The sequence below is a fragment of the Saccopteryx leptura genome, chromosome 13 (genome assembly GCF_036850995.1).
Source record: "Saccopteryx leptura isolate mSacLep1 chromosome 13, mSacLep1_pri_phased_curated, whole genome shotgun sequence".
NCBI lineage: Eukaryota > Metazoa > Chordata > Mammalia > Chiroptera > Emballonuridae > Saccopteryx > Saccopteryx leptura.
In genome coordinates this window covers 8025197-8038855 of record NC_089515.1, presented here as the reverse complement: position 1 = coordinate 8038855, position 13659 = coordinate 8025197, and the positions used below count along the sequence as shown (strand labels likewise).

The 13659-nt window shown below is 44.9% G+C and overlaps 1 protein-coding gene and 1 long non-coding RNA gene across 2 annotated transcripts in view; one reads left to right on the top strand and one right to left on the bottom strand.

Moving 5' to 3' along the window:
* The first annotated feature begins 67 nt into the window (after positions 1-67).
* On the top strand, positions 68-13342 carry PSTK (phosphoseryl-tRNA kinase). Its single transcript, XM_066355649.1, has 7 exons — positions 68-203; positions 4098-4550; positions 7771-8062; positions 8297-8495; positions 11329-11404; positions 11895-11988; positions 13024-13342. Exons 2-7 carry the CDS (start codon positions 4353-4355, stop codon positions 13221-13223), a joined length of 1059 nt encoding a protein of 352 aa, XP_066211746.1. The 5' UTR covers positions 68-203; positions 4098-4352; the 3' UTR covers positions 13224-13342.
* LOC136384968 (uncharacterized) overlaps positions 2813-13659 on the bottom strand; it is a 215005-nt gene continuing 204158 nt past the window's right edge. The window contains exon 2 of the long non-coding RNA XR_010747675.1: positions 2813-3226. This is a non-coding gene — a long non-coding RNA (uncharacterized lncRNA). The remainder of the gene's footprint in view (positions 3227-13659) is intronic.

Below are 13659 nucleotides of genomic sequence, written 5' to 3'. Positions count from 1 at the left end.
GTATCAAGCCCTGCAGCCGCCGCTTCTCGCTCCTGCGAATAGAGAACTACCGTAGAAACGCATGCGCATGCCGGCCAGATTTAGCAACGTTGTTCAAAACCTGCTGGGGAAGACCTAAGGGCGGAGCTTGCGCACTGACAGCACCTCGTCTTACCGCTGAGTCTCTGCGCAGGCGCGGCGCAGTGCGGTCCGCGCAAAAGCAGGTGAGTTTTTCGACACTGTCCCCCGAAAAAAGACAAGTGGTGGACGGTGGTTACTGAGAGGCCGGGGAGCGTTGTCCAGTGAGGGGAGTCTGTCGTCCGGTAATGGGTGTCGTGGCTCCACACGGTCAGAAGTCCCCCCTCCAGACCGTCCGGAGTGGACGGCGAGGTTTTCCCACCAACTGCAGTGGAGTGTGCGGCGGCTCCGGCCGGCCGTGGAGTAGGCGGTTTCTCTTTACTCCTCCTTCGCTGCCCACACACGGTCTCAACCGAGAGGTGGCTAGGTGGAGGCTGGCGGCCTGGCTCACCAGGCGAGGGCTTGAACGGAGTCATGGGGCAGCACTGGGACGATGGCCCTTATATTATTGAAAACTGCAAAGACCTTTTTTCCTATATAGGTTTTATCTTGCGAATTAAAAATATTAACATCTTTGTTCTGCTTGGATCTACAGTAATGTACATACACTAGTAATTTGAGTCAGTAAAAAGAGTAAATTGAAAAGGTAACCAGCATGAATAACCTGGTATCTATGGAAAAATCCACTCCAGCTTCAGAATACGTGGCTTAAAATGAACTTTTATAATAGACCCTTTCACACTTGAATCCATGGTAATACAATAAATGTAGAAGAAAGGACAGTTAGGAAATCACCATTTGATAGCCATCATAGGTTTTATTGATCAGATGGGAAAGTGGTGCGAGTTTCGTGAGAAACAGGATATTCCCATAGCCTACACAAGATATTAATTACAAAGGGAAAAAACAATAAGTTGTATTACAGTGGAGAAACCTGGAAGACACTGTGTTAATCAATGGCTAACATTAACATCACCAGTAATGGGTCAAACCTGACATTCTGCATTTCATTTCAGAATACATCTGTTCTGTGGTACTCTTCCTAAGAAAATAGTAACCTAAATCTAATGATGAAACATCTGGTACACTCAAAATGAGAGTCACTTTACAAAATAATTGGCCTGTACAAACAATAAAAAAAGCTGGCAATGCCACAGGATATAAAATTAACATAAAAGTCAGTTACATTTCTTTACAAGAACAGAAAAGAAAAAATAATTGGTGAGACGACAATTTACAATAACAGAATGCTAAGTAGGAATTAAAAATATAAAAGATCTAGCCTGACCAGGCGGTTGCGCAGTGGATAGAGCGTCGGACTGGGATGCAGAGAACCCAGGTTTGAAACCCCAAGGTCGCCAGCTTGAGTGCGGGCTCACCTGGTTTGAGCAAGAGCCCACCAGCTTGAACCCAAGGTCGCTGGCTCCAGCAAGGGGTTATTCAGTCGGCTGAAGGCCCGCGGTCAAGGCATATATGAGAAAGCAATCAATGAACAACTAAGGTGTTGCAATGCGCAATGAAAAACTAATGATTGATGCTTCTCATCTCTCTCCATTCCTGTCTGTCTATCCCTCTCTCTGACTCTCTTTCTCTGTCCAAAAAATAAAAAAAAATTAAAAAAAAAAAAATATATATATATGAGATCTACATAGAACATCTATAAGGAAAATTATAAAACTTTATTAGGAGATAATTAAGTGGACTTAAATTTTGTAAACAGTGAGTTAAGCATCAATAAAATTCTAATCAAAATCCCAAAGAATTTAATGAAACTTGATTCTAAAAAAGACAAGGTTCATGAAAATAATAATTGGTAAGCTGGACTTCATTAAGATAAAAGCTTCTGTTCTGCAAAAGATACTATCAAGAGAATGGGAAAACAAACCACACACTGGGAGAAAATGTTTGCAAAAAATGTATCTTATAAAGGACTGTTATAAAAATATACAAAGAACTCTTAAAACTCAGCAATAAGAAAATGAACAACTCAGTTTAAAATTGGATCAAAGATCTGAACAGACATTTCACCAAAAAGACGTACAGATGGCAAAAAACATGAAAAGATGCTCAATGTCATGAATTATTAGGGAATCTCAAAATAAGGAGATACAACTCCACAACCATTAGAATGGTTAAAATAGCCCTGGCCGGTTGGCTCAGCGGTAGAGCGTCGGCCTGGTGTGTGGGGGACCCCGGTTCAATTCCCGGCCAGGACACATAGGAGAAGCGCCCATTTGCTTCTCCACCCCCACCCCCTCCTTCCTCTCTGTCTCTCTCTTCCCCTCCTGCAGCTGAGGCTCCATTGGAGCAAAGTTGCCCCGAGCGCTGGGGATGGTTCCTTGGCTTCTACCCCAGGCGCTAGAGTGGCTCTGGTTGCGGCAGAGCGACGCCCCGGAGGGGCAGAGCATCGCCCCCTGGTGGGCGTGCCGGGTGGATCCCGGTCGGGCGCATGTGGGAGTCTGTCTGACTGTCTCTCCCCGTTTCCAGCTTCAGAAAAATACAAAAAAAAAAAAAAAAAAAAAAAAAAAAAAAGAATGGTTAAAATCTAAAACACTGAAACGTTCTGGCAAGGATGTGAAGCAACAAAACTCATTCATTGCTTGTGGGAATGCAAAATGGTACAGCCACTTTGGAAGACAGTTTGGCAGTTTCTTAAAAACTAAACATACTCTAGCCATAAGATCCAGTAATCATGGCTCCTTGGTATTTGCCCAAATAAGTTGAAAACCTACATGCACACAAAAACCTGCACACAGAGGTTTACAGCAGCTTTATTCATAATTTCCAAAACTTGGAAATAACCGAGATGTCCTTCAGTAGGTGAATGAATAAACTGGTTTATGCAGACAGTGGAATATTATTCAGCACTAAAAAGATGTGCACTCTCAGCCATGAAAAGACATGAAGTAATCTTAACTACATATGACTAATCATGAAAGAAACAAATCTGAAAAGGCTGTATGATTCCAACTATATTTTAGCATTGAGTTACTGTTTGCATTTTCACCCCAGTATACATTGATTTTTTATTTTTTTTGCTTTTCAGTGTCTCGTTATTTATTGTGTTTACATAACATTTTTAAAAGAGAAACAGGAAAGGAGAGGGATGATAAGCATCAGCACATAGCTGCATCACCTTAGTTGTCCATTGATTGCTTCTCATATGTGCCTTGACCAGGGAGGGGGCTCAACCCCAGTCAGCGACCCCATGCTCAAGCTGGTGAGCCCATGCTCAAGCCAGCAGCATTGGGTTTCAAACCTGGATCCTCAGTAACCCATGCGGATGCTTTATCCACTGTACTATCAGGACGGTACACACTGATTTTTAACCTCACTTGCTCGCATTTTTTAACATCTTAAAATGAGGTGAAAGGTAGAATCTGAATTTTAATTTTTCTACTCTGTATACCCACAGAAGGGTGTGTTCTATTATATCTCTTCCACAGCTTAGCTTTATTATTATTTCAACACTAAAAGACCCCTTATTGCCTGACTAGTGATGAGGCAGTGGACCAAGTGTTGCCCTGGAACGCTGAGGTCGGTGGTTTGAAATCCCGGGTTTGCTTGGTCAGGGCAACTACTGCGAGTTGATGCTTCCTGCTCCTCCCTTCTTTGTCTCTCTTCTCTCTCTAAAATCAATAAAACATTTAAAATATATATTTTAAAAATACCCATTGTCCTCTGCATGAATGCAGCGAGAGTGAGGTCTAGGAATGTTCCTTGCCTGCTATCAGTTCCAGTCTTGCTGCCCACCCCTGGCATTAGGAAACAGTTACTTTGTCCTTCCACTCATCGATAACATCCAGGAGGGGCAGCGGAGCCCGGGGGTCGGACTGTCAGTTCCCCCCATCCCCCATCTTTAATTTCCAGTAATTAACCTTCCAAAGACCGCTGGAGTAAGAGGTTCAAAGTCTCTTCCGTGATTTTTTCTGGGTAAGGGGCCTCATCGTAACAAATTCGAGGCACAGATCCCAGTGGCAAGTTTTTGGCAGGGAGGATGATTCTAGTTTAAGATTAAAGTCAACTCTCTGATCCTTTAGAAAAATGCCCTGGAGTTGCGGAACGCACCGCCGCGGTCTCCCCAACCTAAATGAGTCGCCTCACTGAGGGCTCGGTGCTTCAGGCGGCCGCCGGGGTCACCACGGAAACAGCCGACTCCACGCGTAACTTTAGGTTCAAAGACTCGCGGTTCCTCCGTCGCGGCAGCAGGCGGCTCAGGAGCGCGCGGGGAGACTGCGCACGCGCGCCCCAGTTCCGGAGACCGTTCCCAGCAGCTTCCGATCTCCCGCGGCAGCATGAAGAGCAGCAAGGACGTCCGAGGAGCGCGCGGCGAGGGGCCGCGGAAGCTAGGGCTCTGCGTCCTCTGCGGGCTGCCCGCTGCAGGAAAGTCGACCTTCGCGCGGGCCCTCGGGCACCAGCTGCGGCAGGAGCGGGGCTGGGCCGTCGGCGTCGTCGCGTATGATGACGTCATGCCTGACGCATTTCTGGAGGAGGTGAGCGCCCGGCCATTGGTCAGGATGGAGGGGGCGGGGCTCGGGCTGTGGCAGCAGAGGGAAAGTACAAGCTTTGCCCCGGGGCTGGTACCTGGTGTAGGAGAATGAGGCAGACGTGGGAGGAGACTGAGTTCGGGGAAAGTGGAGCACGTTTTACATAGAGTTATCTCCGTCATTGTGGAGGTTTATATGTACATGTGGAGCATGCAGGCACTGTGTATTTTATATAGGGGAGCCTTACAAGACAGTGTTAGGTTCTGAAGTCAGTGTGCAAGATGGAAGTCCCCGTAGTCAAATAGACTCTTGAAAATCCTTTGGGAAAGTTGTCCTCTCGAAACTTCCAACACAGCCAGTTTAACATCCAGCTACGTGCGAATCCAGGTTTTGCGGGGCTTGAAGTTTATAGTGTGGGGAACCCTTTTAAAGAAAACAGAATACAGCCTGACCAGGCGCTGGCGCAGTAGGTAGAGCGTCAGTCTAGGACCCTTAGGACCCAAGTTCAAAGCCTGGAGATCGCTGGCTTGAGCTCCGAATCATCTGGCTTGAGCCCAGGCTCACTGGCTTGAGCGCGGGCTCACCAGCTTGAGCACTCGCGGCTTGAGCATGGGTTCATAGACATGACCCCATGGTCACTGGCTTGAGCCCAACATTGCTGACCTGAAGCCCAAGGTCGCTGGTTTGAGCAAGGGGTCATTTGACTCAGCTGGAGCCGCCATGTCAAGGCACATATGAGAAAGCAATCAATGAACAACTAAGGATCCGCAGCCATGAGTTGATGCTTCTTATCTCCTTTTCTGTCTCTTTAAAAAGAATGTACCAGATGATAAGTAACAGAATTGGGAGGGTCCTTCCCACCACGATAAAGAGGGTATACAAAAGAAGGAGCAGAAACTGAATCTTCATTCATCTCAGGGTAAACCTGCCTTTGCCAGCACAGGAAAATATGGCTGGCTCTTAGTCGACCATCAGATGAAGTAATGGGCTTGTATTGCCAAGGGACCAACTTGTCGAGTGGGGACCTCTCTTTAAGCCCTTATATCACACTCAGCACGGTGAGATGTATCCCCTTGGAGAAGTATGCCTCCCATCTCCTGCTCACTCTAGAGCAGATACTCTTTGATCCAAAGAATTTAGTTACTTTTGTTGTTTAGTGTCCTGGTGTAGATGAATTCACATAAATAAAATACAAATATAATGTGATTCCACTCTATATGTACATGCAAATAGACAGCACATTTAGTGTATGGAAAAATTTTGCACCACTCCCCATTCTTGGTTAATTATGCGGTAAACATGATATCAATTCCCTGGCAATGGATTTACTTAGATCAGGGGTCCCCAAACTGCAGGCTGCATGCAGCCCCCTGAGGCCGTTTATCCACCCCCACCGCACTTCCGGAAGGGGCACCTCTTTCATTGGTGGTCAGTGAGAAGTCCTGGAGTACTGTATGTGGCCGGGCCGCAAAGCGCGACATCGCTCACGTACAGTACTACTTCGGGTGACCCAGGATGCTCGCATCACGGCTCTGGAAGCACGTCATATCACTTGTTAAGGCTAGCAGTGACAAATATGGAACCGGACATTGACCATCTCAGCCAAAAGCAGGCCCATAGTTCCCGTTGAAATACTGGTCAGTTTGTTGATTTAAATTTACTTGTTCTTTATTTTAAATATTGTATTTGTTTCCATTTTGTTTTTTTACTTTAAAATAAGATATGTGCAGTGTGCATAGGGATTTGTTCATAGTTTTTTTTATAGTCCGGCCCTCCAAAGGTCTGAGGGACAGTGAACTGGACCCCTGTGTAAAAAGTTTGGGGACCCCTGACTTAGATGATAGTATTTTTGCCACTCTGGAGAAAGCTGAAAGTTGTTAAGGTTGTATTTGCTGGGGTTTCCTCACTTTTCTTATGTTTTTTTTACTCTCCTCCTATAGACAAATGCCAGGGGACTCATCTAGTCACGTGAGAAGAATATCACACCTTTTTTAGTGGATTTTCTTTTTAGTTAGTTTAGCTGATGGATTTGTTGTATGTACTTGTAATCTCGGTGATGTGGTAAGGTGTGGACAGGCAGGAGAGGGACCGTGATCTCCCATCCTTGTCTTTGGCCTCATAATTATGTCAGTGGTCTTCACAACCTTTGAGCAGTACAAGATTACATGTATTTCCAAGCTATTTGTCTTCCTCACAGTCTGCTTCCTCTGTCTTTCCCCATCCCATTCCAACCCTGTCGGAAGTCTTCCTTATTGACCCAGGGACTTCAGCTGATTGTCTTTCTGTCCAGAACTGTCCTCATTCCAAAGGCAAACCAGCATTGCTGTATCATACCAGACTAATTTATTTCAGCAGGATGTAGATTTTTGGCTTCTCCTTTCCCCAAAGGGTAACAGATTTTTTTTTTTTTTTTTTGGTTGGTTGGTTGGTATTTTCTTGAAGTTAGAAGCAGGGAGGCAGTCAGACAGACTCCTACATGTGCCTGATCAGGATCCACCCGGTGTGCCCACCAGGGGCAATGCTCAGCCCCTCTGGGGCATTGCTCCACTGGAATCAGAGCCATTCTAGTGCCTGAGGCGGAGCCATCCTCAGTGCCCTGGCCAACTTTGCTCCAGTGGAGGCTTGGCTGCAGGAGGGGAAGAGAGAGACAGAGAGGAAGGAGAGGAGGAAGGGTGGAGAAGCAGATGGACGCTTCTCCTGTGTGCCCTGGCCGGGAATCGAACCCAGGACTTCCACATGCTTGGCCGACACTCTACTGCTGAGCCAACTGGCCAGGGCTAGGTAACAGATTTTTATTCATTTATTCACTCATTCAGTCATTCACTTACTTAGTATTCATTTCTAGAGCACCTATTGGTGCCAGCCCCTTGGCTGGAGGCTGGGTGTATAATGGACTAACGGGGACATGGGGCTGTGCAAACAAATGCCAGAACAGTGTGAAGCCTGCTAGAGTGGAGATCCATTATGTCCAGAAGAGGGTGTTTTGGTAGCCACGGGAGAGTCTGAGCTGTCTTCTGCAAGTTAGAGTCTGAGAAGAGTTCACAGAGGACTGATATCATTGAGGGGGAGTTTTATAGGAGGACAGGGAGGCATGATAAAATAAGTTGTGTTTTGGGAATGCAAAGTGATTCAGTACTACATGCTGAAATTTTCATCTGGGGCCTGGTAGCAATGAGGTATGACCACCTTGGCCTAATACAGATTGCAATTCTTTGGTCTTTTGTAGCCATTCCAGTGGAAATCGCTTCGTCAGGAACTGTTGAAGTACTTAGAATACTTCTTGCTGGCTGTCATTAACGGCTGTCAGATGTCTGCCCCATCCAACAGGACTGAAGCCATGTGGGAACGTTTCATAACCTGCTTGAAGGATCAAAATTTCATCTCTTCCGCAGCGCTTGAGGCCCAGTCTTGCTACCTCTTAATGAAGACTGCTGTTTCTGGACCTTTATTTTTGATTTTAGATGACAACTTTTATTACCAAAGTATGAGATATGAAGTCTACCAACTGGCTCGGAAATGTAATTAAAACATTTTTTTCTTACACACATTTATCTGCATATTGAAACCATTACCGTCTTCAGCAGGGTTTAATTGGGTTAGGAGGTTTATATGAGTTTACTTCATTTCCAAAGCTAGATGCTCGGGATTGCAAATGCTTTTCCCTGCTGTGCTAGGATGATCCGTCTCATATGTCTATTTCACGTTTTGGAAAAGAGGACAGCAGTGATTTTGTGGTTTCACATTGTTTTCAGATTCAACAGGGTTTTGCCAGCTCTTTTTAGATTGTCCTCTTGAGACCTGTTTACAGAGGAATGGCGGGAGACCGAGAGCACTGCCGGCCGAGACCCTCCGCCTGATGGGAAGAAAGCTAGAAGAGCCCAACCCTGAGAAAAACGCCTGGGAGCACAACAGCCTCACGGTCCAGAGTTCGGCCTGCTCTTCGGAGGCCAGGTACCCTACAGGAAGCCGTCCTTTCCCGGGGGTCTCCCTGAGGCAGGCACTGTGCACAATACCCAACTTATATGCACTTGGTTCACCCTCACACAGGCCTGGAGTGATACTGTTATATCCCCATTGTGTTGAAGAGGAAACTGAACAAGAAAGTTTCGTTTGCCCGGAGTCACTGAGCTTGTGACAGCTGAGATTTAAACCCATGTTTAATGTGTGCCCTGGTTAGGATTCTGGTCTCCCAGAGGTCAGAGCAGGGATTCAGAGCAGGACACATCTTTGACACTTGCTAAAATAGCAGACTAAACTACGTAGATTGCCCGGCACTTTTCTTATATGGAAAAAAAGAGTGGAATGAATTTTGAATCCTAATTTTGCCTTAAACCTCCCTATAGTTATACTGCTTTTGTATAGATAAGGCTATGGCTGTGTGTCCAGTGCATTTCATTCATAATATTTGTCCTGAGAGTTCTAGAACAGCACATTTCTAACAGAAATTTCACTGTTTCACTGATGAAATGTTCTAGATTCACACTATCCAGTATGGCAGCTGCTAGCCACATGTGACCACTGAGCACTCAAAATGTAGCCAGTGCAACTGATGGCCTGAATTGAAAGTTTTAATTACTTTAGACTCAAGTACTTCATGTGGCTAGTGGTTCTTGGGTCAGACAGTGCAGTTCTAAGGGGAGTATCGCCCACATTCCTCAGCTCCCGCCTGACCGTTGTCCGTATGGGCTCAGCAATTAAACCTCCTTCAAAATATCCAGTTCCCAGTATACAGTTGCCATGTACATTTATAATACATATATACTTGAATGCAATAAGAAAAAAAAACTGGATTTAATGACTTATTTATAGGGTTTATGAAATAAGTTATTGCTGAGGTTTCTAATTTTAACTTCACATAATATCCTGAAAGGTTGAGCAGGCACATAACCGATTGCTTGCCATTCGTTTTGAAATACTTAAAATTTTCCCTTTGGAGGTGAATGGTTGGTGGAGACGTTGAGATATCCCGTGAAAGCAGCATGAGGTCATTATCGGTGCTTTCAGAGCAGCGAGGACCAGTGCTTGCTAGGAGGAGTGTGGTTTTCCTGGGCCGGTGCAGCCCCGAGCGTAATCTGCGGTTTGGTCTCGGGTCTTAAGCACCTGGTTGCCTGTTCTCTCAAGTCCGAAGTCGTCTCCGTGTTACAGGACAGGTTCTCTGAAGCCTGGTGGCCCTGTGTTAGACGGATGATCTGACCACTGTTCCTGTCCGTCTTCTGTGAAATCTGACTGCTCCAGCAGCAACAGCAGCTGAGTAGGCACAATGTACAGGACGGGTTCTGAACACATGATATGAATGATCTCAGTTAATCCTCACAACAAGCCTTTAGGGGCACACATAGTTTTCTCTCCCTTTTATGGATGGGATAGCTGAGGCCCAGGCAAGTGCCGTAACACATCCAGGTAGTAAGTGGTAGAGCCAAGATTTGGACCAACGGGCCTTAAGATTGAGATTTACTGTATTTCCCCATGTATAAGACACTTTAATTTTGGGGCCCAAATTTTGGGGGAAAAATGCATTACATAAAGTTATTGAACTCAAGTTTTATTCATCATAAAAGTCATACAACTCCTCATCACTGTCAAAACTCCCATCCATTAGCTTGTCCTCATCTGTGTCTGATGACAAATCACTGTCTTCGTATATTGCCTTGTCCTCAGTTCCATCTATGGCATTTGAAATGCTACAACCACTGTATAAGATGCACCCAGCTTTTATTTTCAGAAAAGGGTGCATTTTATACATGGGGAAATACGGTAATTCAGTAAATTCACTGCCTTATCCTCTGTTCTCTGAGTAAAATCCAAACTCCTGTCATAACTTACATGTTCTAACTGATTAACTCCCCAGCCTCATAATCTGCCTCTCCCTTTGCTACTTTTCAACCAAACCAGCCTTCTCTGTTGCATGAACTCATTTGTTCTTACCTCAGGGCCTTTGTACTTGCTGTTCTATCTACCATTCCACATATTTATTCTTGACTGGCTTCCCTGACCATCCTAACTAACCGCAAAGAATGTTAGATGACCCGGTCACTCTTGTTATCACTATGTGTATTGTTTTAACTTACTACTTACCACTGTCTGAAATGATTATTTTTGCTTATCTGTCTCTCTCCATTACATTGTCCCTTGGAGAGGGTAGGGATCTTGCTTAGCAGTTTCCCGTACATATTGTACAGTATTTTTCAGGTTCCACTTACTTACTCATTGGTTGATTCTTGTACATGCCCTGACTGGAGATCGAACTCACAACCTTGGCATGTTGGGACAATGCTCTAACCAACTGAGCTACCCAGCCAGGGCGCCCTGTACCATATTTTTCATATAATATGCTCAATAAATATTTGTTAAATGAATGAATGAGCTCTACTTCAACCTGCCACGGCCTGGAACTTGGCTTATCCACATCTGGTAAGCGAGCAGAAGCCAGAAAGTGAAGATCGAATCGAGCATGTTTCTTTAGGGAGGAAAATAGAATCTGGCAGCCTAAAGTTCAGAATTTATTGAGGGAAAAGAGAATGTCTTTCTAAAAGCTAATTGATATGTTGTAAAAAATTGGTATTTTTTTAAATGAGGGTTTTTTTTGGCTTATGATTTGTTAAAGCTTCTACATGTGGATTTTGCATATGGAAGGGGAGCTTTTAAATCATTTCATTTCCCCCTTTTTGTATAGGACCTTGGACAGGAATTTTATTCCTTTAGAATTCAGTTTGGTGTTCAGACACAAATTCTTTAAAAATAATGTTGGCTATAATGACTTACTTTATCCCACCTTCCCTTACAGCCCAGAGTTGATTGATTTGCTGCTTACTGCTCTGGAGAACCCAGTAAAATATGTTGAGGATAACACAGAACAAAAGGTAAGCCCTGCAGTTCAGTTAGTATAAATGAGAAGGAACAGCTTTTTGTAGGACGATCTTTTTGAGCCGAGTGTAAAACACGAGCTCCACGTGAAGGATGCTTCGCACGCTCACTCGGCCCCTGGACACGGCGGTGGGGTCTGCTGTGGCTGCTCCACAGACTGTTCCATTGCCAGAAGCAGTGGAGCCTTAGTGCCAGCAGCTTGAGAGGGGCCAGGACGGGGCTGGGTACAGCACAGAAGGCGACACACACTGTAGAGGGTCTTGTTCTCTTTTGTTTTTTTCTGGAGAGCCCATTGTTGGGCATGTACCGGCACCCCACTGCCCAGAGGGAAGTAGTTTACAACTGGCTGTGTCTTAGGTAGACCCTCTCCTAGGCAAGAATGACTGACAGAAGGCCACTCCAACTTTTTAGTCGTTTCAAATAGTGCATCTCCACTTCAACCGCCTTTTATACAGCTGTTCTGATAACAGCGTCTGCATTACATAGGAAACGGACAGAATCATTTGTTCAACTAACATTCTTCACCAAGCGGATCGGGCACTGCGAAGGGTCGTCTCTCAGACCATGAGGGAAGCGAAAGGTATGTCGCGTAGTTAGACTCTGAAAACACGCTGTGTCAGTAGTCATCAGGGAATGCAAGTCAGAGCCGCAGTGAGATAGGACTGCACGCCCACTAGGCACCCAGAAGCAAGAAGGGTGTGTCGCTGAGGCTGTGGTGAAACGGGAGCCCTCCTCACGGGGGAAGTGGCGGCCAGTGCGGCTGCTTGGGCATCAGCCTAGCGGGACGCTGTTGCCGTGGGCCCACCCGCTCCACCCCCAGGTCCATGATCAAGAGGGAAACATGCTCTTGCAGAAACGTGTCCACAGGTGTTCATAGCAATACGTGTAATTCCTAATGGCCAAGAGGGGGAAGCAGCCCAGCTGTCCATCAGCTGACCAATGATTAAACAGAATGTGGTGTATATAGAATCCATGTCATGTGAAGTGTCAGAACAGGGAAATCTAGAGACATAAAAGTCGATTAGGGTTATTTAGGGATTGGGAGAGGTGGGGTGATGGTGTAGGGAGGTGGTAGCTGAAGGTGATGAAATTTTCTAATACTAAAATAAGAGTTGTAGTTTAAATGGATAAAGTGTATGGTATGTGAATTCTCTCAATATAGCCGTTTAACAACAACAAAAAAATCAGTCCCAGTCATCTGCCCACACGGCCAGTGGCTGCTGGATTGAACAGGCACACATAGAACGCTCCCATCACTGCAGAAAGTATACTGGGCAACAGTGGTAGGAAATATACCAGTTTCAAAACCAAATTGTCATTCTCGATGCTTTTTTGCCTGTTAGTTTGAGAAGAATGTTAAGTCAGCTCTGTTGTCAACAACAAAAAATTCCCTTTGGGCTTGTCTTTTTTTGCTCAGGAATTTCATAGCAAGTTATTTAAGTGATTTGCTGTACCACATTAATGTGACCTTTTGTTTACACTTATACCAACTCAATTGTGATTATTTATAGAGGAATCTGATTGGCTTGTCTGAAGTAATCAAGTTAATTTCCTAATGTCGTTAGCCCAGCTTGATTTAATTTACACAAATAATTGGGGAGTATCTTGATTTTAGATGAACAAGTGCTTCCTTCCAACTTGAAGCTTCTAGCTGAAGAACTGAACAAGCTCAAAGCCGAGTTTTTGGAGGATCTGAGACAAGGAAACAAAAAATATTTGTGCTTTCAACAAACCATTGACATATCAGATGTTACTTCTTTTTTTCAGTATGAGAAAGATGGCATTGTGCAGAAGTATTTCTCAAAGCAGCATTAAAACTTCTCAATTTCCAGTCAGATGTCTGATTTTTGGTTCAGATCTTGCAAACTAATTACAACTTTGTATCACGGGAGTGTTTTCAAGCCAATGATGTGAATTGCCAAAGACTTGTTTTTTTAATAAAAATCAGTCATTCTAAAGATCCGTATGTCATAACAGAAATTACTTCAGTCCTTCACTTGCCAGATGTGATGTGGATACTCAAGCATCAGCGGCAGCCTGACTCATTTGTGTGCTAGCACGTAGGACCTTTGAGGCTGGGGGAGGGACAGGAGTCACGATGTGTGGATCTTACAGTGAAAAAAACTAGGAAGGAGACAAAACGAGGCTGCATGGGGCTGTTTTTAACTCACGTGACTTCATGGATAAGGCATTCTACAAATTCAAACTAATGTGGCCATAAAACCCTTTTTTTCTTAATTCATATTTTTCG